General features: G+C 38.6%; 1 protein-coding gene across 4 annotated transcripts in view; it reads right to left on the reverse strand.

Moving 5' to 3' along the window:
- AIFM1 (apoptosis inducing factor mitochondria associated 1) overlaps positions 1-27,024 on the reverse strand; it is a 774,257-nt gene that overhangs the window by 629,339 nt on the left and 117,894 nt on the right. For all 4 annotated transcript variants that reach the window (XM_044057008.1, XM_044057010.1, XM_044057009.1 and 1 more), the window contains exon 2: positions 17,351-17,493. In XM_044057008.1, the coding sequence (XP_043912943.1) occupies positions 17,351-17,493 (143 nt within the window). The remainder of the gene's footprint in view (positions 1-17,350; positions 17,494-27,024) is intronic.

Raw genomic sequence — 27,024 nt, forward strand, 5'->3', positions numbered from 1 at the left:
ATCAGGTGGTCCCGCAGTCAGCCCGAGTTGCAAAGTCTTGGTCCGGCATCAGTTGCTGTCGCTTCTTCCCTGACATCAGTGTGCCAGGGATATACAAGATGCAGCCGACGTCATTTCCTTCAGTTTTTCTTGCCCCAGATGTCAGGTGCCCCCAAAAAGGTAGGCAATGTAAATTGCTAATAAAACATACACAAGAAAAGCAAACAAATACTTTCTGTTACCAGCAAATACTCCCCATAAGTAGGAAAGGGTAGAATACTAGGGTAAGTACCAACAAGTAAGAGGAAAAGGAGGGAGGGTAACCTGGACTGCGGCAGTGTATACACTCTAACATCTACATTTATGGTAGTTACAAAACTGTACTATGTTCATTGTGTTACACTGCTGCAGTCATTACACTTGGGTAGAATCCCAAAGCTGAGGTAGGGTGGCTGGTTCTATAAGGCATTGGGGGTGGCTATAAGGCCCTGCAGAACTGCAGTGGCAAAGCCAGCTCTGGATTTAGAGTAAAGAGGCAGATGATAATGCTTGGTGAAAGTATGTACAGAACTCCAAGTCGCTGCTTCTAAAATGTCCTTGGTAGGTACTCCTCTGAGGTAGACAGCTGAAGAGGCTGTTGCCCTGGTGGAATGAGACCTAATGCTGTTAGGTGCAGTTTTCCCATGGTGTGTATAGCAGAAACGTATGAATGCCCTATCCATTTTGAAATGGTCTGTTTTGAAATGGCTTTTCTCTGTGTTCCTGCAGCATATGCAACAAATATTTTCTCAGTTTTCCTGAAAGCTTTTGTTTTGTCCAAGTAGAATCGTAACTGCCTGTGTATGTCCAAGGAATGCAGGAGTCTCTTCCCTTTGTTCTGTGGATTTGGATAAAAAGTTGGCAAGTGCCTGTAATTCTGAAACTCTTCAAGCTGAGGTGATTGCCAGGAGCAGAGCAGTTTTCCAAGAGACATATTTTAAGCCTGCTGAGTTAGCTGGCTCAAAAGGAGGTAAAGTTAATTTTTCCAAGATGAAGTTGAGGTCCCAAGTTGGAGTTGGTGCTCTTCGGGGAGGTCTTATGTTTTTAGCCCCTCTCAGGTACTATTTTAGCAAAGGATGGGAAAAAATAGGTGGATCTGTGTTGTAGTGAGCAGAGATGGCAGAGGCATGGATCTTAATGGATGAAAAGGAGAGGCCTTTGTCCAGCGTCTCAGTCAAATATTGTAGAATCTGAGGAATGTTTGGGACAAGAGGATCAACGCTGAGAGTCTGGTTCCAGGCACAGAATCTCTTCCATTTATCTGAATAGGCTTTCCTAGTGCTAGGCCTTCTGGCCTCCATAATGACATCCATAACAGCTTTGGAGAGAGGCATTGTTTGCTTGACTAAGGAATCTGCCATGCAGCCAGGTTTAAAGTCTTGAGCTGGCCGTGAAGTATCTGATTATTTTGCTGAGTCAGAAGTTGTGACATTTGAGGCAAAATCCATGGTGGTCCTTGTGCTAAGTTCTTTAAGATTGGGTACCAGTGCTGGCGTGGCCAGTCTGCGGCAATCAGGATCATCTTTGGCCTTTCTTGTTTGGCTTTTATGAGTACCTTTGAAAGGAAAGGTATTGGTGGGAAAACGTATACTTTTAGACTTTTCCAGCTGAATAAGGGCATCCACTTTCCATGCTTGTGGGTGGTAAGTCCTTGTGCAGAATTTTTGCAGCTGGTAATTCATTGGGGATGCGAACAGATGTATGTCCGGGCTCCCCCATTTCTGTGTTATCATCCTGAACATTTGTGGATGTAATTTCCACTCGTGCGGATCCATGATGTTTCTGCTTAAGTCGTCTGCCAGTGTGTTTTTCTCTCCTGGCAGGAACTGTGCTTGCAGATGAACTTGATAGCGTTCTACAAGGTCATGGCTTGTCTGCAGAGGGGATATGAATGTGTGCCCCCTTGCTTGTTTATGTACCACATAACTGTGGTGTTGTCTGTCTTTAGTAGTAGTTGTCCTAGATGCAGAAGGTCCTTGAAAGCTATAAGAGCATTTTGTACAGCTAGCATCTCTTTTTGATTGATCTGAAGATGCCTTTGTTCTGCGGTCCACTTGCCCTGAATACATTTTCCTACCATGTGTGCTCCCCAGGCGTAATCTGAAGCATCTGTTGTCAGTGTTTGCCTGGCTGTGGGTTGAGTGAAAAGCTGTCCCTCGTTGAGGTGGCAGGCTTGAGCCCACCATCGAAACTCCTGTTGAAGGCAAGGAATAAGTGGTATTACTGTTTCCAAACTGTGACAGTGTTGAGACCAGACACTCTAGGTACAATTGTAGTTTCCTCATATGCAGTTTGGCATATGGAATTAGTAGTATGCAAGATGCCATGTAACCCAAGGCCTGCAGACTTTTTCTTGTAGGGAGTTGGGTTTTTATTGCCATTAATTGGAAATATTGAGTCAGTTGTCTTTGCTTGTCTGGCGTGAGATATGCCATCTGGGCCGTTGTATTTAAGCTGGCACCCAGGAATATTATCTCTTGTGAGGGCACTAGTTTTGATTTCTTTTCGTTTACTGCGTACCCTAGGCAAATTAGCAGTCTTTTTACAAATGCCAGATGCTTTAGAAGAATCTCTGCTCTCTGCTTGAATAAGGAATAAGTATGGGTATATTTGAATTCCTTTTTGTCTGCAAAATGCAATTACTGGTGCCAGGCATTTTGTTAAGACCCTGGGTGCAGTAGATAAGCCAAAGGGCAGTGCAGAGAAATGGTAATGCATCGAACCTGCTAAGAATCTGAGGTATCTTCTGCAATTTTGTCTGATAGGGACATGAAGGTATGCCTCCTTGAGGTCCAAAGTTACGAGCCAAGCTTTCTTTTCCCAGCATGGGAAGAAGCTGCTGTAGTGTCAACATTTTGAATTTTGGAACATCCAGGTAAGTATTTAGAGAAGAAAGATCCAGAATGGGCCTCCAGGCTTTGTCCTTTCTGGGAACCAGAAAGAGTCTTGAGTAAAATCCTTGTCCTTGTTCCTGTTTTGGTACCTTTTGAATAGCTGCCATGTCCATGAGTGCTGTAATTTGTCTTTGAGCCTCTGCCCATTGATTTGGTGGCAGATTTGGCATCCCTTTTAACCTTGGCAGAGTTTGAAAGTGGAACCTGTAACCTTGAGACACAATATTGAGAACCCATTTGTCTTTGGTGTTCATTTACCAGTTGTGACTGCAAAGTGCCAGTTTTTCCCCCAAGGGAGCTGCCAAGAGACAGATGTTTGGCAGCTGTAGTGGGAAGTCATTGGGGCTGTTTTGTATAAAGTTGAGACCTGTCTTCCCCTTCTTTCTGGGTTGAAGCACCCCATTGTCGAGGCCTGTAAGTACCTTGTGGTTGACCTCTGCCTCCTGGGCATCTGTATCTGCCCCTTTGAGGTCTGTCTGAAATTGGAAAGGACCAATTTTTTGTGGGCCAATTTCTGATAAATCGAGGAGGCTGAACCTGTAAGAAATCCTTCACCGTTTGCATAGATTTTGCTTTATCCTCCATTTTCTTGAATACCACTTCTGTCTTAACTCCAAATAAAACATCATTCTGCAAAGGTGCATCTAATAGTTTTGCTTTAACATAATCTGGTAATGTCTGCTCTTTTAGCCAAGCATGTCTTCTAATGACAGACCCTGTAACTGCTGCTCTACAGGAGGCCTCCAAGGAATCAAAACCACATTGCAAAGTATGTTTTCCCACTTGTTCAGCTGCATGAAATAAATCCTGCATTTCCTTATAATTAGGAAGATCTGAATTTGGAAGCATTTTTTGTTTCAACTGAGACATCAAATATTGCTGATATTTAAGCATGTGAAACTAGCAATTTAGTGCTCTCATTGCTAAACTTGCAGATGTGTACACTTTCTTCCCCCATCTGTCTAATTCTCTGGAATCTCTGTCAGAGGGGACTGGATTTTTTGATGTAGAGGCCTTTACCCCTTTGGGACACTGGGAAATAGTTTCAGGGTCAGCAACAGGGCTTGTATAAAGGAATTTGTGTGAGTCATTGACTCTGTAGTATCTGTCTGGCTTTACTGGAGCAGGAGGTAAAGAATCAGGATTTAAACTGGATTCAGAATAAACATCATCCACAATATCTAACACTGGCAGAATAGCAAGGGTTCTGTGTTGAGGTAATAAAGGGAAATCTCTGAGCCTTTTCTTGGATTCTGAGTAATCCTGGCCCTCCCAATGGAAATGCTCCCGCATGGTATGTAAGGTTTCCCCACAGGAGTAGTCCTCTGGTGGACAGGCTGAAGGAATAGATTCCTCAGCATCAGAATCCTCATAAGGGGGTAAAGAGTATCCTTGGTCTGAGGACGAGTCTGAGGAGATGGACACCTGGTCGGATGAGTTATAGTCTGCATCCTGTCTAGGCCTTTTATCAGGTGGAGGGTGGGACCCCCTGATCAGAGTAATTAGGTCTTCGGCCATTTTGAGCATCTGTTTCTTAGGCAAGGAGGCCTGTCCTGGTGAATGCTGAAGTTGTTTCCTTGATTTGGGTTTAACAGAAGATTTAATGGTTAACTGAGTAGGCCTGAAAACACCCTCTGAAGCTGCGGGTTGTTCGGCTACTCCAGAGCCCTCTGAAGGGTTAGTCTCGGTAGGCCGCAAGTCTGATGTATCCAAAGGTCCAGCCATCTCCACGTGGGAGACAGAGGCGGCCTGTGGTTCCAAAGAAGCAGTCATAAGGGGCTGCAAAGGCACCATGCTGAAAACTGGAAATCCGGCGACTGGCCTAAAACAGGCTTTGTCGTCAGTTTTGGGCCTCGGATGCCTGTCCTTGTGTTTTTTTGTGTAACCCAGTCATCAGTAGTTCCAACGGCATTGTGTAATTAAACTTTCCGCCAAAACAATGTCGGGCAAAATCAAACCGACGTTTAATAGTGCCCTTGTTAAACCTAGCACAAAACTGACAACCTGTGACGTCGTGGTCTGGGCCTAGGCATGGGATACAATAGGAATGGAAATCCTTATGAGGTATTTGCTTCCCACAAGAAATACAATTATTAACTTTTACTGACATTGATCTGAGGCAAGAAAAAGTTTCCCCAACGGGGTACTTAGCTTTGTAGAAGACTTCAGTTCTGGATTCGGAATGAAAATCTTAGGAGTCGGCCGACCGGCACTTGCGAACTGCTTCTGCATCGGGCACCACGCGGCAAGAAAGACTGAAGAAAACGGCGTCGGCTGCATCTTATATACCCCTGGCGCACTGATGTCAGGGAAGAAGTGACAGCAACCGACGCCGGACCAAGACTTTGGAACTCGGGCCAACTGCGGGACCGCCTGACGGCAGGATAACCCAATTGTAATGACTGCAGCAGTGTAACACGATGAACATCCAAATCTGTTGAGGTCAATACGGTGCAATGAGGATTATAATGTGCTCTTCGACCAGGCCACTTTCTGCAGAAATTTTGGAATCAATGGAATTGGTGGATAAGCATAGGGAAGACCGGGGAGCCAATCATGGAGTAGAGCATCCCTCTGTGACTTTCCCTGTGAAGGAGTTAGGGCAAAGTAGTTACTGCACTTGTTGTTTAGGGGAGAAGAAAAGAGGTCGCAGCAAGGTTGGCCCCAATGAAGGAAAATCTTGTCCGCCGCCGTTTCATTGAAGGACCATTCATAACGAAGAAGAATGCACATGCTCAGTCCGTCTGCTATCGTGCTGGATTTCCCCAGAATGTGCATTGTTAATACAAAGCAGTTGGAACAGATTGCCCACTGCCAGACTCACTGCTTCTCAACACAATGGGTAGGATTTGGTTCCCCATTGTTTGATGATGTATCATACAACTGACATGTCTGTTTGAATCACAATCATCTCATCGCTCTCATCTCCAGGACATTTATGTGCAAATTGGCCTCCTTGGGGGACCAAGTGCCTTGGTCTGTTTTTCCCAGATAATACCCTCCACACCCTATCTGGGAAGCATCCTTAGTCACTATGGCCTTGGGCCATTGGGGAATGAAGGGGCAGCCTTGAAATATTTGGTCAGATTGAATCCACCAACTCTGATCTCTTTTGCACATCTGGGTAATTTCTGTCTGGTATGACACTAATTGATAAAGGATTGACCATTTAGCAGGTAGCATCCACTGTAGGATCCTCATGTAAAACCTGACTAGTGCAACTAAAGTTTTTGCTGCAGCCATCAAGCCTAGAGTCCGAAGAGCCAGACAGGCTGAAATTGAGGTATTCAGTATAATCTTCCTGAATTGTGACCTTACTGTTGGAACTCTGTGAGGTGGAAAAGAAGCGATGGCAGATTTTGTACCGAGAAGTGCTCCTATAAAACACCAATGTTTGAGTCGGCTATAGTTGTGATTTGTTGTAGTTTATTGTTATCCTCAGAAGAGTGCAAGTCTGGCGAACCTGATCTCTTGCGTACATGTCCTGATGCCTGGTTGGAGAGGAAATGAGACAGTCATCCAGGTAGGGAAACACCCAGAATCCCTGCAGTCTAAGGTGAGCTGCTACTATTGCCATGCATTTAGTGAACATCCTGGGGGGGCTGTGGTGAGTCCAAAGGGCAGTACTCTGAACTGGTAATCACTAGCTCCCAGACGGAAGCACAGGTACTTTCTGGATTGTCTGTTCATTTTTATATGATAATAGGTGTCCTGAAAATCTACAGAACACATCCAGTCATCCTTGCCCAGAAAAGGGAGAATGGACTGAACTGTGATCATCCAGAACTTGGTTCGCCGAACCAATTTGTTTAACTTGGTGAGATCCAAAACTGATCTTCAGTCCCCTGTTTTCTTTGGCACTAAAAAGACCCATGAGTAGGTTCCTGATCCTATTTGGTCTGGTGGGACTTCTTGGATGACTCTTTTTCTAGCAGCTTTCGAACTTGAATTGCTGCTTGATCCCTCTAACTGGGTGCAACATCGACAATTTTTTTCAGAACTGGAGGTGGAAGGGAAAAGGGTGTTATGTAGTCTCTGGAAATAATCCTCTGCACCGAAGTATCTTTTGTTAAGTATAGCCAGGCTCTCTAGTGCAGGGATAAAATGCCCCCTGACCATCTCCAGAGGCAGACACAGTCAGGTCTCCTTTGAGGAACACTAATTGGGTTTGTCAAAGAAAGATCTGCATGAACACTAGTTTTGCGGGCCACTTCTGCTACGTGGGTGTCATTGTCCATTAGAATTCCATCCTCTGCCTCTGGCGGAACCTCCTCCTCGTATGTCTTGGAAAGGACCTTGAGACTTTTTGAATCACATCTTCCAGCTGCTGTGCTGATTCCTAGAGTAGGAGCTCTCAGGAGCCGTAAAATGTACACCCAAGGCAGACAAGGTCTTTCCATCCTTCTCAAATCTGGACAGTGTTTCCTTTACTTTAGGGCCAAACAGTGTAGTTACATCAAAAGAAGCACTGATGAAAGTTGGGCTTAAATGTCTCTGCAAAATCACACAAGTACATCCAGGGATGTCTCCTTATGGAAATGCCTGAACCCGCTGCTCTTTAGGTTCCTTCTGCTATACTGGAAACTAACCTCATAGAAGAACTGGATATAGACTGTACAGTAGCCAAAAGAGAAGTTACAGAATCTTGAACCTCTTCAGAAATGGCTTGAGACAGTATTCGACAATTCCTTAATCAAATCACTCTAAAATCTAATAAAGTATGTCAAATAGTTCAGTGACCTTACAGCAAAGGTCCCTGAAGCAAAGACATGTTTCTCTAATCTGTCTGTCTCCAGAGACTCCCTGTTTGGGCGGGGGGGGGGGATGAAACTCTTGTCAGAGTTCCTTCGTTGTGGCTGCTGCTACAACCATGGCATCAACTGGAACTCTTTTCCCCCAGAACTGTCTGTCTGCAGGTGATGCCATTATCCTGTCTGGTCTCCAAGGTATGGGATCTATGGAGTCACATTCCTTCCACACCTGCTGATAGACCATATCAATGAGGTCACTGGAGGGGCGGAGTCACCCAGGAGGTAGACAGTCTAGTGCCAAAGCCTTGGACGTAGGGTTGGAGGGGGTCCAGCCATGTAAGAATTTCTAGGATGTCTCCAAATGAGACGCCTTCAGGAGGTGACTGGGGACCCATCATCTTCATCAAAATCTGTGTTTTCAATTATATACTCCTGTGGGTAGTCTAAGTGCTTCCTCTTACATGTCCTCTTCCAGAGCACCTCCTCAGTGGGATGCTCTGGGGAGGTAGAGCAAAAGGAAATCAAAATTCCCCAAGAGGGAACCTGGGTTTTTGGTAATAGATGCCCCTGTGGAGAAAGGTGTTGAGGCTCTTGACGTTGTGACATCATGCTAGAATGTCTAGGATCTGAGGGGGAAGGCTCCATAAGATCTGCCAAGCAGAGAAATTTCTCTTCACAGCCTCGAAGGCAGAACTCAAAGGAGCAGAATAAAGGTTCAGATCTGAGAAGACGAGCTCCTGAATCGTTGCCCCTCTCTGCTCAGACAGCATTGCCCACAAGGTGGAAGCTGGAGCCGAACAATCCAATGCCAAGACTCCAAAGAGCAGAGATGGCTCTGAAAATTTTAGAGTCGAGTGCTGCACCCCAGAACCAAAAGGCAGACTTAGTCTCCGAGAGCTCTCTGGATCTCAGTGGAATGGAAGTTTCGGAGAAGATCTTAGATCAGAGGACACTGAAATCCTTGCCTCTAAGACTGATGGACCTGGACAGCTAGAATCCTGGGACTCCAAAGTAACAGAAGGTGTCAGAGAAGGAATTTGCAAGGGAAGTGTTGTGGAAGGACAGACAACCTGACCTAGAGGTGTAGGTGTCAAAGGAAAACCAATCTGTCCTGTGATGAGAGGATCTTCCTCACCACTCTCTCCACATTTTCTTCTGTGAGACTTCTGGAGGAAAGAGTGGAGTGTTCAGATGGAGATGTTAGTCTTTGTAAAAAGGGTGATGGGAGTCTATCAGGAACAGGATCCAAGCACAGAGAGTATCTGGTACATGGAAGTAAAGGCATCTCCATAACTTCTGTCAGTGTTGGATCTGATAAGGTAGATTCCAACAGAATTACTTTCTTCTGATCAGGCTTTGCCAGAGTTGGATCCGGTAGTCTTGAGATGGTCTGCTTAGGTTTTGTAGAATGTTTTGTAAAATCTGTAAAAGCATTATGCTCCTGTTCTCTCAATTTTTTTCAGATCCGGAGTCAAGTCCAGGTACTTGTTCTTACACTCCATAGGACTGCGAGGATTGAAGCCATGGCATATTGAGCAATTCTTTTGTAAATGAAGAGGGCCAACACAATAAACACAAAGTGTGGGAATCAGAAACTGGCAACTTATGCCCACACTTACTACATTTCTTAAAACTTACAGGTTTGTCAGCCATAATGAACAATAACGGCAACACCAACAAAGATGTCAACAGAAAAATAAGTATGACAAAGATTTTTTTTTTTTTTAACTAGCAAGATGAGAGGGTAAGGGAATACCAACAATGATAAAGAAAGAACTATGACATAATCATAAGGGAGAAGAGATATTAACGATAGTATCTAAGAAGTACCGTATGAAAACAAATTAGAAAAATAGCAATATAAAAGGAAGGATTGAAATTAAGAAAATATTAATTAGCAATTTAGAAGAAAAAAAAGGAGAAATACAAAAAAGCTTTACTTATCTAAGTTGTAAAGCTCAAGAGAGATGGTAGACCACGTCTGTTAGCTAGAAGTGGCAAACAAGATCTCAGGTATTTGGGGGAGATGCATTCTGGGTAAGAGAGATGATCACAAGATTTGGTTACCATGAGCTTTAGCAAAGACAAGTCGGATCAGACAGCTCAGATCTGAACCCAATAGCTGAGGAAGAATGCAAACTGACATCAGATCAAACGATATCACTTGTAGCTTCCGTTGCTAATGCGAGTCTTACCTATCAAAACTACAAGAACTATTTGATGGGAAAGAGAGTAAATGAGAATGTACCTTTTGGGAGTGTAATGAGCTGGCAGATTTTAAAACCTCTCTACATAACACTCGGTCAAAAATACTGAAGAAGCAAATGGTTGTAACTAAGGAAGTGCATATTTTTAGCTGGGTCACAGGATCTGAGTACCTGGACATAGAAAGGCTTTACTAAGTTTAAAGCTTCTGTCAGCGAAACAACAAATACTAGAACATGGAAATAAAAATCTTATCCAACTAAACTAAAGCAATGAATACTGTTAAAAATACAAATTATATGAAAGTGGGATTTTAGAAAATGGAAAGAGAAAATTGCATTAAAATAAATGGAATTTATGGGAAAAATACATGCAAAATAATGTTCAAGAGAAGGAGTGAATTTTAAGGAAAGGTAGGAAATGAGCAAATTATATAATGTTGGTGTGAAATTTGTTATAAAGAAAAACATACATGTAATGTATAAAGGATGAAAACAACATTAATATGGTTTGTTTTCTACTAATACATGTGTCTATGTTTTACGTGATAACTTCATTAATGTATTTAAAAAGACTATAAAAAACGTTTTCCACAGTTAGTATTTCAATGGACTGTTGTAACACCAAGACAACACAAACATGTTGGCTGACTTCTAAGATGGCTGCACACTGAGTAACAGCTTAATTCTAGCTCTCCCAGTGTGAAAACAGAAACTTAACAGAGAAGGCCAGTAGACGTTTATGTTTATGTTTAAATTTCAGTAAATGGCTAGTAAGTGTACTGCCTGGATGCCAGGAAAAATAGAAATACAGAGATCTTGGAAAAAAATTAGCTATAAAAAGTAAGGAAGAAACACGGACTGGGAAAACTTTGGTGGCTGTTCAGCAAAAAGCAGTGCAACCTCCAGACATATGTCCAGTAACCTACAGGAAGATAAATGACAAATACACAAAGGCCTGGTTAAAATAAACAAAACACTGATGGAGTACATCAACACAAACAAAAGTCTGGAAAAAAATGGAAGAAGCTTTAAACCGATATTCAGAGGAGTTGATAAAGTTGCAGAAATCAGAGGTTGAAAGGGATAAAGGCTAGCTGAATATGAGACTGCTCAGGAAAAGAAGTATTAAAAAATAACGGAATTAAAGGACAGAACACATAGTGAAAACCTAAGAGTTGCTATACCAGAGAATCTGGAAGGTACGGGCTACATTAAGTTTATGAAAGGACAAATAAGCAACTGGACTGGTATTCCACAGTGGGAGTTGTTAGTTGAAAGGGCACACTGTGTATATGCTCCAAACTTGGGTATGAGAAAACAACCTAGACCTTTAATAATAAAGATGCAATCCTACCAGCAGAAGGAATGGATTCTGACAAAGCAGTGCAGAAGGACAACAAATTAAACGTGGGAAACAGCAGAGTGTTTGTGCAGAATGACTACTCATTGTACACCAAGCAGAAAAAGAGCAAATTAATTCCACTATTCAGGGAATGTTGAGACATGGGTGTGAGATTCAAACTGCTGTACCCAGCTGTCCAAGGTATTCTTCCCTAGAGGAACAAAATCATTTTTTGATCAAGTACATGCTAAGGAGGAAATACAAAAGTTTGTCCAACAAAAAGTGAGCTGTGAAACAGAATATTCTACTTCTTCTTGTTCTTCTGGTAATAAAAACCACAGAGACTGTACCTGTGAAACCTTTTCCACTCTTTCAATGACTTAATGTGGGATTACAATGCAATAATTATATTTGTGAAATATAACAAAACAAAAACATCTGTAAACACTGGACATTTTCAGAATATGTTGGACTTCTGGGGGACTCTAAGGTATCCGTCTTACTTAATGTCATTCATGTTCAGAAAAATGCTTTGTGGAGAAAATGAGAGGGGAGAAACTTAACTGTAAGTAAAGAAAACATGCATTTCTTAATAGTACTATTTTTGTGGTGTATGGTTTTCTTTGCATGCTGTTAAGTAAAGTTTTATCAGCTACTTTAAGTGTAATAGGGACTGTAAACAAGTGCTGCTGTTCTTTTTCATTTCCTTTCTTCCTTCTGTCTCTTCTTATTCAGTTTTAAGAAACATAGGCACTGCAATGTAAAAAAAATAAAAGCCTGGTTAAAAGAGCATGACAAAAGAAAAATTAATGTGATTTTTCTCATTCTTGCATGGGGGATTGAATGGATTAAGGACCTTAGATCGATTTAGTAACAAGTTTTAAGAGAAATCAAGTAAATGAAAATGAATATTGAATATTGAATATCATGAGGCATTTTTCTAGCAAATGAATGTATGCTTAGCAGCACTTCTGTATCTGGCCCTCATGTCTCCATGGAAACAATCTGATAAAGAGAAATTGGTTACAGTCTGACAGAGATCGATTGGCTGGAGGAAAATAAAAGAGAAACTGGCTAGGAGATGATGTTCTCTGAAAACATTCAGGGGTTTTCCCAGCTGGGAGAGCTATAAAGATAAGACAAAGCCATGTAACACTTAATAGAAACACAGGCTGCACCATGTGTCTTAGCATGGATAACCTTTCTTTTAGGTTAACTGAAGTCAATGAGTCTGGCTGCCAGTTTGGGACATTTGCTCCTATTAGGAGGGTAAAACTTAAATATTTGAAGATGTACATAGCTTTCTGTATAGTATTAAATTAATAGGTTTTAGGGGTGTATTGGGGGTTTGTTTTTTTTTTCTTTGAGGGCTTTCAATAAATGAAAAAGTTTTATATATGATGTGACATGAGCTCAAATGGATATGATAAGAAACAACTATATAAAAGTTCAATCTGCCTAACAAACAGTCCGTGCATGTAACACAAAAGCTGAAAATAGACGTTTAACAAAAACAGTGTTGTACATAAAAGGTGGGAATGATAACATTTCAGTACAATGATGCTTTATGTAATGTCTTTAAATGTCAATGGTCTCACACCTAAATGCAAAACAGAAAGAAGAGTGAACTATATTAAAAATGTAGCATGCAAATAGCTATGTTACAAGAGACACACTTGGAAAAAAATTGAACATGTGAATTTGATCAAGAAAGGTTTTCAGGATGGCTATTCAGTGGAATAGCTGGGACAAAGGAAAAGAGGAGTACTTGTATTAATTGCAGGAGGAGCTCCAATAGTGATAGAACATGATAAAAAAGATAATAATGGCAGATTTGTAATGTTAAGGGTATACTGGCAAGGGAGGATGTTTACACTGGCATGTATTTATATTACACCAAAAACTGCTCCAAAAGACCTTATGAAAACTCTGGGAGAAATAATCAGTTTTCAGCAAGGAATATTACGTAAGTGGGGACTGGAGTTTGATATGCAGCAGTAAAGATGTGTCTGAGGGGCCCAGAAGAGAACATAAAACAAAGGAGGGTAGATTTTTGAAGAAATGTATGAAAATATTTGGCATGGAAGATGTGAATTCTGTAACATGAATTCTGAGTGAACTTGCACATTACTTCCCAAGACATAAAAACTGGACTAGGCTAGACAGAATTTACATTTCACAACAACAAGTGCATTTAATTGAAGGTCTTGATGCATACCCAATAACTATTTCAGATCATGCACCAATAATAACCAAAAAAAGAAAACACGGGGTAATGAAATAAAAATGAGACACTGGCACTTCCCACCTATCTGTTGAAAAAGAGGAATTTAAGGAATGTGCAGTGGAGATTATTTAGAAGCTATTCGAGAGGATACAAATCACTTCTGAAAATACAGCCAGGGAGTGAGATAAAATTAAGGTAGAGTTTAAAAACAGGGTGGAAATAACAGAAAGGAAGCTATGATTAAGAAGTAACAAGGATCATTTAGAGGGACTGACATTTTAAAGTATTGCAGAATAGGGGTATCTCACAGAACAAGAAGTGGATCAAATGCAGAATGCCAAGTCAAAAATAAGGTATTACCTTCATAATATACAAAAATTTAGAAAGACTGCTGTTAAGCAACTGTTTTTTGATAATAACACTAGAGCACAAAAACAATTAGCGTAACGACTCGGCAACAGAAAGTAGAAACGGCTGTTGCCAGGCTTAGAGAGCCTATAACAGAAAGGTAACGAGATCCTGTAGTGGTATTAGAAATAGTTCAGAAATTCTGTGAAAGTGTGTATAAAGCAGAGAGATATGGAAATCAAGAAAAGATACAAATGTAAATGTTTATGGAAGAATTCAATATTCCAAGGTTAGAGGTAGATGAGGCTCAATAAATGTTTATGGAAGAATTAAATATGCCAAGGATAGAGGTAGATATCGCTCAATTATTAACGGTTAGGATAGAAAAAGATGAGATAAAATTGTGATGTATAACCAATCTAAAGGAAAGTCCCCAGGAATAGATGGTATTCCTGAGGAAGTTTGGAAGCTAAAAGGGGAAAAAACTGATAAAGATCTGGATGGTTTTGTTTAACAGTATTTTAAAAGGAGAAGTACCATCATCTTTGAAGAAAGCCGTGGTAGCTGTAATCCTTAAAGAGGGTAGAGATCCATCAGATCCAGCTTCCTACACACCCCATTTCAATAGTAAACCAAACCATGGATTATAAAGTGTCTGTGTCTATAATGGCTAAAAAAAATGGGAAAAGTAATGCCAAAATTGACAGATATGAATCAATGTGGTTTTGTGGAGGGAAGGCAAACATTTGACAACATTAACAGAACACAGATGATCCAGAGGGAAGCAGAATGTAAGGAAATACTATTCTTGTTGGTGGGTCTGGATGCAAAGAAAGCATTTGATATAATAAGTTGGGACGTCATGTGCAGATCAATGGCAGCATTTGCATTTCATAAAAAAATATAGAAGGTTGATTAGGAGGATATAAGAAGGATCAGAGGTGAAAATTAAAAGTGGATGGGGCCCTCTCTGATCATTTCTGCTTGAACAGAGGAACCAGGAAGGGGTGTCCTCTTTCCCCACTGCTATTTGCATTATATTTAGAACAACTGGCAAAGAAAGTAAGGGACTCAGAAATTCAAGGCTATAACTGGTACTGTAGTCAAGAAAAGCTGGCTCTGTTTGCAGGTGACAATATTTTATACCAGACATCAGAAAGTCACATTACAGTGTTGTGGAACATTCTGAGACAGTTTCAAGACTTTTAGGGATATAAATATTAATGAAACTAAGGCAATAGCAGTAAATTATGTACCCACATATGAATTGGTTCAGCAATATCCATATTTATATGGACATGATGAAATGATGTATTTAAGAGTATGGATTAAAATGATTCTAATGTGGCAGCTAAGGATATGTGGGAAGAGACTAAACAAAAGATAATACAAAAACGAAGACAATGGAAGCTTTGTTATATGGCTATGAATAGTAAGATACAAGAAGTTAAAATATGTTTAGTCGCATTAGTTTTACACACAAGTCAGGCATATTTTTATCAACCAGAAGATATGTTGTAGATAGCAATTAATAAAGAGCTGAAGAATTTTATCTGGGAGGGGAAGATGGCAAGAGTCAAGCAGGATAAGCATATTCTTCCAAAATAACAGGGCAGATTGGGATTACCCGATTTGAAGGGGTATTTCAGAGCTACATAGTTAAGGCCCCCTAGACATAGCACAAGCAGAAAACTATAATTCAAAGTGGAAAGGGTTGATGATAAAATGGGGGAAAGCTCAAGAAACAAGGAGAGACTGGGGTTTTGGATGCAGGTCTTTAAGAAGAATAACAATAATCATCCAGAATATTACATCTATAAAGTAGCAGAAAGTATCCTAAAAACAAAGTCAACATGGGAACATAGAAAAGAGATTCTGCCAACAGGTATGACTGCAATTAGGGATATAAACAATAGGCAAGAGGGGCTGGAATTTATTGGAGAAAACTGGCAAAGGAACCAAGGTTTTGTGAGCAAATAACCAGAGAGGGAAAGATGATAGCATGGGAAGATGCCAGGAATTTGACTGGAGGTTAGAGAATGCCTTCCCTATCAGGATTGATATCAGAGTGTAGGCAAAGAGAAATAAGGTGGGGGGTCCTAAATGAAAGACCAGCACTAGTAGAGTTTTTAGTCAACTTTAGAAAAGAAGTGCCCATTAAAATACAAATAATTTGTAGAGCATATAAATATTGCATAACTTTAAGAACCAGAGAAAGTTAGGAAAGTACTGGGAAGAAAGAATGGATAAGCAATTCACAAAGAAACAATGGAAGGATTATATATATATATATATATATATATATATATATATATATATATATATATATATATTCTAGAAGATTTAGGATTTTGGTTACATAGATATTTTTATACCGCAAGTCAACTCTGGAGAAATTTTCCTCAGGTACACAGCAAATGTTGGAGGTGTGACACGAAGAAAGAGGTTACTGGGAACATATTTTCTGGGAGTGTGGTTACTTGGCAGACTTTAAGGATTCTCTGACGGATGCGCTGTCAGAGATGCTGGTTGGGCAGATTGGTCTGATGAGGGAGATGAGTTTTCTGAGTTATACAGAATCGGACTTGCCTAGACATGGTAAGGCCTTGCTGTATCTAATTATGGTGGCTTCCAAAAAAGCAATTACTAGAAAATGGAAATCAAAATCTATACAATTATAGTTGAAGTAGTGAATATAGTAACAAAGATAAAACAATTGGAACTGAGATCTCTAGAAAAGGGTAGGAGCAAACTACAAAGGAAACAATGGGAACTGTATGAATACATACAGGGGAGGATTGAGGTTTAAAAGAAGGCAGGACTTAAATGAGCTATGTAATGTTTGACTGAAAATGATTAGGTAGATTATAAGTGATGTATAATGTTTGCAACTGGGAGTAAAACATTTGCAATTAGGACTGTGTCAGTGTGGTTTGTTTTCATTTATATACATGTATGATTACCTGTGTTGTAAGTGATGGTTTAATAAATGTGGTTTTGTTTAAAAAAAAAGTCAGGAACTGAATAATTTATGTAATGTTGCTTATGTTATATTATATATAGCAAAATATGTGAAGTATAATGTTTGTAAACATGAACTTGTTAATATAGTTTGATTACTTTTATATAAATGTAAATATAAATGTAAACCTGCCTATGTTACAAGTGATAATTCAATAAAGGTGTTAAAAACATGTTAGGTATAAAGTAGGAATGAACAGCTTCTCTGCTCCTCCACAAATTACAGATGGGTAAGGCTGACACTAACAGGTGTGTGATGCAGGAAATTTGCAATAACTGGGTGTGGTATTTTCTCTTTTCTCCAGTCACATGACTGTGGATAGGTGTAGGATGGACAGACTCTCACATGGATAGTGCAAAGTGGCTTGCTCCCTGCAAACAACACATATTTCCTGGTTGAAGGTCTAAGGTCATTCCTGCCCTGCTGAAATTTCATGGACGTGTAGCTTGAGATACAGATGAAGGAGAAAATACAATTCAAGGCGACGTCCAATCTGTAACCGGCCTAAGATATGCTTTTAAGAATGCGCCATTGTACTTACATATGCTGCAGCTCCTAAAGCTGAAATTCCCACTACAACAATCATCATACTATTTTCTAATTTGCCTTTAGCTGCACCAGAACTGGACACAGATCTGCTTGTCTGCTGTCTCAGGAGCAAACTCCATCGCTGTAAAGGGATGCCTGAAAAAAAGTCAAAATTAAATCAGCAATTAAAACATTCAAAGCAGGCTACATGTCACTTTTTTACAGCACTGCAAATTTTTAAACTGAAGCTAACTGTAGAGTTGTTAATGTGTTCCATGGTTGGTAAATACGGCATAATCACTGTGCAAAACTAGCTGATAGGCTGACAAACTATCAAAATTGGCAAAAACATTAAGGCTTAAGCAAGCATTTCTCATTAAAATGTACTTATTTAATTTTTTTCTTTTGTTCAAAAGTCTGACTGAAAAGATTTTTGAAGACATCCATTTATGGAATTACATTTTCAGTGCATGACTTTTATGTCCCCCCCACAGCCACTTGTGTACGGGCAGTGTCCCCCATACATCCCCCCTAACTATATATACTAACTCCAGGATTGCACTACAGTAGGGAAAAGGGCATATACCACACCTATTCTGGTTTTATATTGTCCACTTTACAATTCAGTATGTTGAAATTTAGCATTGTAAGATTTCAATATTATGTATGGGTTTCAGTCAAGTGATTTTTCAGTATTTTGAAATTTCAGTCTTATGGTCTCAGTCAAATGAGTTTCAGTCATATGAAGTTTCTATCATCTGATAGGGATCCATATATACATATATGGGTCTACTTAACATTACCTAAAACCCATTTGACTCATTTCACTGAGACCAAATCACCTAATTTTCAAAATATTGAAAATTAATTTAACTGAATCTCATTTCACCAAAAGCTTACAATGCTAAATGTCAAAAGACTAAACATTAAACCATAAACAAACATACTCACAACACTAATAGCTACCTCTTTCCTGAACTTAAAACTATTTACTTACCCTCTTAACAGAAACTGGACAATATAAAACCAAACTAAGTGAGGGGCGTATGCCCCCACACCCCCAAATGTGGGGAGCTGTGCCCCCCACACACCCCTAACTATATATACCAACTCCAGGATTGCACTACAGCGGGGAAAAGGACATATACCTTTTACTTGCCTTACAGTACTCTACACGGTGCCACTACTGCTGGGAACGCACAAAACATCCGCCATATTATTTTAGATACTTCCCATAAAATGTAAAAAGACATACCCACATTTAAAAACACTACAATACTACTTTCTACATGACTATCTGTATTCTGACAGTCAGCACTACAAGTTACAGAAATTCTTTTTATCACAAACATGTCACAGGTAAATGGAAACTCACATCATGTCTATGGCTTACAATTCAGTGAAATGAGATCCAGTCAAACGAGTTTTCAGTATTTGGTCTCGGTGAAATAAAAGTTAGTCAAATTGGTTTTAGGCGATAATGAAGTAGACCCATGTATATATATATATATATATATATATATATATATATATATATATATATATATATATATATATATATATATATATATATATATATATATATATATATATATATAAATAGATACACACACACACACATATATATATATATATATATATATATATATATATAAATAGATACACACACACATATATATATATATATATATATATATATATATATATATATGTATACACACACACACACATATATATATATATATATATATATATATATATAGATACACACACACATATATATATATATATATATATATATATATATATACACACACACACACATATATATATATATATATATATATACACACACACACACACACACACACACACACATATATACGTATCTAAGCGGTAGCAGTTAATACTATTACTGGTAACAAACCAGTCTCTTGAAACAGCTTCGTCAGAAAGTATTAAGAAGTTTATTTATTTTGAACAGCAAACCCTAAATTCCTTACAACAGACAAGGTAACCAAAAAAAAAATAAAGTCTAGCTCTTTACTTTCTCAAGCTGTTGTACAGTTCACCCTTACAAAAATTCTTCACTGAGGATTTAAAAATAAGTCATTACTTACACTCCCTAAATAAGCTTTAACATACATGTGTATGAATAAATTCCACTTAAACAGTTCTTCCTTTCAAGCTTCTGGGATATCTTCCAGACCAATTTCTGCCTATCCTGAATTGCACAAATCCTCCTTGACCCCCGGACGCAGAAAAATAAAAGTTATGTACTTACTGTAACACTAGATGTGTGTGGTCTTCTTCCACCCATCTCAACAAATGGGTGTATTGGACACAAATGGATCAGAGTTCGGCACCTGTAACAAGACTTCTTTGCTCTAAGGCTCATGGCCCTTCCCTTCCTATAATGCATTCCCTTCCTATCAGCCTTCAGATCAAGTTTGCCCCATCAACAACATACTGCCAGAAAACTAAGCACGCCTCTATAAAACGGGGAAAGAACAGTATATAGCTGAGGATAGGCAAAGACCAACGGGAGCCACAGAAAAGTGACAATTTCATAGGGGGGAAGACTGAAGTGAATGTTGATGTGGACAAACAACAAGGATCTAGAATTTATGGAAAAGTAGGTTCTAACATTATAGTGAGTTCATAATTTTCATATCAAATGTCTTTTTCCGTCTGCCTCAACAAATGAAACACTTTACAGCTACAGGAGCCCTGGGTAGTACTATATGTCACACTGCCAGCCCAGCTATCTGGAATTGTGTAAATAATCCTGTCATTTGGAAGTACTGATATGATTTATACAAAACTGTATGTTATGTACCGAGCTTCAAGAATGTAACCACAGCATACCCTGCTGGAACATAGAAGATTAACTTGCAAAACTTAAGAATAGTTGAGGAAGTTACTTTACAGCTGAGTCATAAACAAAATATGTTATCTCGCAGTTTAATATCAGACACAATGTCTACAGCTAGACGTTTTTCTATTGTCTTGAAAGAAAAGTTATTACTAGGTTTAAAATGTAAAGTGTTTTATTGTTTTACGACTTCCAAGCTCTGGCAAACATTGGAGAGAGATGTATCTTTAACAGAGATGTTAAATTCTATTAGTTTCTGTTTTAGCCTGGGAACTGAAGTTAGGTGACAAAAAGTGATGTCATCCAGGCTAACCCAGCAGTAAAATGTGATAATGATTTAAGACCTCTCTGAGAGAGAGAGAGAGAGACTGTGCATTTTATATTTTGTCAAGCACCTAGCAAGAACATCTACTCATCAGCACCTTCTGCACTTCTAAGTAAAAAAACAGCGCACACAAAACTGGAAAGCAGCTGATACAGGTAAAAAAGTTAAATTATGTCACCAAGTACATTTCAAGCAGAAATACTTATTCCACACAAAAATCCAGGTTATATGCACAAGCTTTCGTCCCTTCTGCACTTCTGCCTGCTTGTTGCTCTGTAAGTAAGATTTAAGGCATAGTATTGATTTTAGATACAGTTAGGAATATAGTAAATATTAGTTTAGATGTTTTCTGTATTTAATTGAGACTGTTCTTCAATGTTGTTTTAAAATATTTCCTGTAATTTTGAACTCAGAAGTAACTGTGTATGTTTTCCGAGTGTCTTTTTCTTTTATTTACTGTTAAATGTATTTAAACTTGTCTTTGTGGCTGCTATTTGTGAGGCATATTTAAGCTCTTAAGTACTGGGATATGTATTTGGTGACATTGTACAGGCCACTCCTAAATAGCCTGGCATGTGGTCAAAACTACCATTTGGATTATTAGTAACATTACACAGTAGGATTGGACACCCTTTGTTAAGGGCCTAGAATAACTGATAAGAGTGGTTGGTGACAGGGATAACTACCTTATAGTCTGGGCAGCCCAGGTGTGTGTGTGTGTGTGTGTGTGTGTGTGTGTGTGTGTGTGTGTGTGTGTGTGTGTCAGCTACTTGGGCAGGGACACTAAGCACTGATTGGACAGAGATGGTGCTGGAGGTTTTGGCTTGACCACTCAGCTGGGATCTCAACAACTGTGTGTGTGGCTGTTGCCAGTGGTGAGGATTGAGGCTCCTTGATTACTAGGCCAGTCTAGGGGCATCACACTCTACAAGGATCTCCTGGAGAATGGTGTAACAGAAGGCAACTGCCGATTTAGACTAAGTCAAGTTTATACAGAGAAATGAAGGTGCGGACTGTAAACCAAGTTGCAGCTACACAAATATCAATAGGAACCCTATTAAAGAAAGCCACAGAAGTGGTCATCAACAAATAATTAAAGGCTGGAAAATGGAAGAAGCTTTACATAGATATTCAGATGAGCTGATAAAACTGTAAAAATAAGAGTTTGAAATGAAGAAAAGGCTGGATACATTATGACACTGATCAAGATGAGAGGTTTCAAAAAAAGGTAGAGTTAGAGGACAGAGCACGTAGAAGAAACCTGAGATTTTCTGCTGTACCAGAGAAACTGTAAGGAACCGACTGTATTCATTTTATGAAAGCACAAACAACTGGACTGGTATTCCACAGCAGGAATTGCTAATTTAAGGGACACACCATGTGTATGCTCCAATACTGACCAAGAGAAAACAGCCAAGGCCTCTAAAAGTGGAGATGCAATCCTACCAGAAGGGAGAGTTGATTCAGGCAAAAGTGTAGCAGAAGGACAAAATACTACAAGTTGGAAACCATTAATTGTTTGTGGAAAAGGACTGCTCACTGCACAACAGGCAGAAGAGGAGTAAATGTATTCCAGCAATCAGGAAATGTTGAGAGGCAGGTGTAAGATTCAATCTGCTGTATCCAGCTATCCTCAGAATATATGTTTTCCTGGAAGGTAATTTTTGGTGCAGAACATGCTAAGAAGGAAATGAAAAAGTTTGTCCAACAAAAAGTGTTCTGTTTTCTGTTTGAGGAGGACTCTGCTTCTTATTCTTGAAACCTTTTAAAATGTTTCAAAGGAAAATGCTTGAGAGAAAGAGAAAAGCAAAGGAGTTGACTAGAAGAACCAGGAATACTTTGGAAATGAACCTGAGACTGGATTTGGGAGACAGAGCTCATCAAGATGAAAACCAGTAACTTAGAAATTAATGAATAAATGTCATATTACAAAGTATCAGTCACATTTGTGAAGTATAATGGAAAAAGAAAACCTAGAAATATTGGACTTTTTTAAACTTGTAGGGCACTCCAAAGCATATGTCCTACTTCAAGTCATTAATGTTTGGAAGAACACTAAAGGAAAGGGGAGCAAAAAGGACAGAGGTAAAGTAAAACAATTTTTGCTCAAGAGTATTTTATGAAATATGACATATACTGCATGTTATAGCATTTTCAGTTATTTTTCTGTGTTATAGGGATATGAAAGTAAGCAAGTGCCTCTTTTTTCCCTTCTCCCTTTCTTCTTGCTTAGTTTGAAGAAATGTAGATTCTGTGATGTAAAAAGAGATGAAAGCCTGGACAAATGGGCATTTCAGATAACAGACTAAGGTAGGTTGCAAAAGTATACAGAGTCTGACAAAAGTAAAACTGATAAGCTTTTTCTTGTTTTTGTATAGGGGAATGACTAGATTATGGCCCTCGGCTTGCTCTAACAAGTATTAAGTGGGAGCAAGAAAATAAAAGAAAATTGAATGTAATGAAAAGTTCTCATGCCTCTATGAAGGCAAACTGATAAGATACAATAAAAGCAGAGTACTTTTTTCATTCAATGGTTAAAAGATAAAAAATCCACGCCCCTACAAGTCTCTCAGTTGGGAAATGTCAACTGACATGAGCAAGTCCGCTCAAATGTGTACATACCCAAGACTACACTCCCCCATATTCTAAACCCCTGTACAATTATAAAATGTAAAACTTTTATTTATTTTTTTATTATTCCTGATATAGCTTATATTTATGGGTTTTTTTGCCCATTGGTTAGCTACAGTTAGCAGTTTAGACATTGAAGAGGATAATAAGAAACTTATATGCAAATGAAGCAAAATAATAAGCATAAGCGTGAGCGTAACCTTAAAGAGAGAGGAGCAGCATTCGGTTGTCCCACCACTCCCCTTTCTATTTCAAAACTTTATTATGTCAGACAAGATTGCCGCAGCTAATCATTAATCAGGCTTCAGGTCTGTTATAACACACACAAAAACTTTATATATATTATATAATGTGTGTGTAAATCATAAAAAAATTTGATTCAAAAAAAAATTAAAAAGCATTCCTAATTATATATTAAAAGGGAAATGTAAAAACAGAGAAAAACAATGTAAGCTGTAATAGTCTAAGAAGGCAATAAATACACAGTATAATAAAAAAATCTTATATTATATTATGTTGTGTATGTATAGAAATATAAATGTACAAAAGGACATACCTAACTATGCATATGGTGTCTAAAAAGTATATACAAGCTGATGAAAAATAAATGTGCGTGTGAATTAATGAAAAATATGAGAATGAAACCTGAAAGTGTTATGAGTTATGACGAAACACACACCTTCCTTTTTAAAGTACTGGAGGTTATAACCACTAGCCTGAGAGGTGGTGACATTAGAAGTCACACCAAAAGCAAAGAAAGTGATTGGATCATACATTTACGGGCAGATAATGGGGTAGGCCTCAATGAGAGAGCCTCTATTTAACCAAGGCTAAGGAAGCGTAGGAACATCAAGTAAGTTATATACAGACATGTATGATACATATATATTCTCTGCTAACCTAAGTCTTACACATCTCCACTTTTGATACATATATTATTTATAAAGTAACAAGTATTCATACATTCTACACACTTCATGTATCTTTATATTTTCACATATATTCATATTTATTCATACATTCTTGTTTTTCAAGGACCATATGAATTATTTCCATAACCTTTTAAATCAACACTTTCAGGTTTTATTCTCATATTTTTCATTAATTCACACGCACATTTATTTTTCATCAGCTTGTATATACTTTTTAGACACCATATGCATAGTTAGGTATGTCCTTTTGTACATTTATATTTCTATACATACACAACACAATATAATATAAGATAATTATTATTACTATTATTATCATGTTTATTTTTATCATTTGTTTTATATGTCTATTGAGAGCCATGTAAAATGGGACACTTTTTTACATTACATATTTTCTTACATACATTTTTAATAATACATGTAGTTACATACACATATATACTATATACTTCATAACTACATAATTCATTGTGTATATATGTACATAGTTTGAATGTATGCATTTTATTGTATTTTTATATATGTTATAATTTCAGATTTATACTGTGTATTTATTGCCTTCTTAGGCTATTACAGCTTACATTGTTTTTTCTCTGTTTTTACATTTCCCTTTTAAATATACAATTAGGAATGCTTAATGACTTTTAATTGAATCAAGTTTTTAATTGAATTACGCATTCATGTGCTTATATAAAGGGCATTTGTGTTTTATGTATTGTTCAAACAGACCTGAAGAAGCTATATTAGCGAAAGCGCTTGTCTGACATAATAAAGTTTTTTGTGTGCCTCATCAGCGTTCGTATTTCATGTGGATTATTCCTTTGGTTGGACATTCAAAACTTGAGTTTTTTGGCGTTCATTTTCTGCTTCGCTCCTTGCTTTCTGTGTTTCATACATTATTTTTACTTATTGGAAAAGGAGTGTTTACCTAGAGGTGACTGTATACTCTATTGACATATAAAAATAATTCCTGACATTTATCATTTAAATTTTAGTAAAAAGCATTGAAATGGCCTATGTATAGTAGTGAACAAATTTTATATATATATATATATATATATATATATATATATATATATATATATATATATATATATATATATATATATATATATATATATATAAAAAAAAGGTGAAATGGTTATGCATACTGATGAATGCATAAGTAACGTATCTTAAGCAATGTGAAGCACTGCTAAGCAAAGTTTACCAGTATTAAGCACATTTAAGTATAATTGCTCATAGCTTAGCACTGCTTTAACTAGCGCACTAGCTTTGTGTGGAGCTGTGCATCGTGCAAACAGAACATGTTTGCGAGTAGCTGTGCACCGCACTAACTAGCGCAACGTTGGGAGACATCGAGCAATGTAGAGCACCGTAGAGCAACGCTGGGCAAAGTTGAGCAAAGTCGGCTAAACACAGCCACACCTCCTAGCCAGTCTGGCCAGTAGTAAAATAAAAAGCAATGACAGGCCTCGAACCCGGGATACTGTGCACCATAATCACAGTACTGAACCACTAAGCCATGACAGCTCTTCATATGCATGCACTTTCAACACACACATACCTATCAATGGAAGTTTACCCATTGCTAAGCAGGAGTGCTTTCAGCTGAGTTTTTTCAAAACCGGCCACTCAGATAAGTGTGGGAAATGAGGCATATTTAAGCTTCATAGGCGGGAATACTTGCCATAACTGGTTGTAGCTCCCATCTGCAGTCAGCATGGCCAGTGTTGGAGAGGGCTCTCGATAGCGAGCGCAACGTTGGGGCATTGAGGAGTCAAAAGTAATGGTTTGGCTCCTTGTCCATAATCATGAGGAGAGACTCCTGCAGGGCCAGTTCCAGGGCACCCAATACAAAGCGGAAGCCTGGTACCGTCAAGCTCATGATCTCACCAATGCCACAGGCGTCCCTCGGACTGGTGAGCAGGTCAGACACCATTACTCAGACCTGAAGAGACACAAGGAGGACCAACTGAACCAGTGGATACAGGAAGCCCATGGGATGGAAAATGCTCCACTACTGAGTAGGTAGCCATGGAATGAAGTATGTAAGAATTGCTATTGTAGTCTATATTATGGATAGGTATATGTCTCAATATCACTTAATTTACTTCACAGCTGCAGGTGTCTGTGCTGTGAATCAGCAAGCCTATGCAGATAGGCTGCGCCACCAGGCAGGTTAGTAATTATTCTGCATGTATTGTTATATAAAATAAGTGAGAGAGCCTGAAAAAAAGTGTTGCAGCCCAATAATAAAGGTATAATAAGTCTTGAATAACTCCTCTGCGTGTACTGTTATATAAAATAAGTGAAAGAGCCTGAAAAAGAGTGTTGTAACCCATTAATAGAGATATAATAAGTCTTGAATAATTTCTCTGCATGTACGGTTATATAAAATAAGTGAGAGAGCCTGAAAAAGAGTGTTGTAACCCATTAATAAAGGTATAATAAGTCTTCTGCATGCACTGTTATATCAAAAAAATGAGAGAGCCTCTAGAAAAGTGTGTTATGTAATTAATAAAGGTATAATTTCTGGAGTGTGTCCGTGTCACTTTCTTTGATAGGTTGTTGTACTCTTGCATTATAGAAATAGTACTGTTCTATTAAGCGCTGTCAACCCACACTTGGGTAGGCCCATATAAAGTGGATGAAGGGAGTGCCAGTAGCTGTTAAGCATATATATAGTCCTCAACTGCTGGTTCATGGCCAACATGTACAGGTTAATCTGGCACATGAGCAGCTTGTTATTGTGTTCCCCAGAAATGTCAGTGTGCTGCTAAAATGTAGGGGGCTGTTAAAATATAACTGATAATGTCACCTGAACACATCTAGATATGTAGATATATAAATATAAATATAATATATACATACGTAGCAGTAACATCTGCATCCTGGACAGTTTGCATGTCAGATACAGGTCA

This window comes from Protopterus annectens, chromosome 15.part0, assembly GCF_019279795.1.
Source record: "Protopterus annectens isolate FY-2018-M chromosome 15.part0, PAN1.0, whole genome shotgun sequence".
NCBI classification, from domain to species: Eukaryota; Metazoa; Chordata; order Ceratodontiformes; family Protopteridae; genus Protopterus; species Protopterus annectens.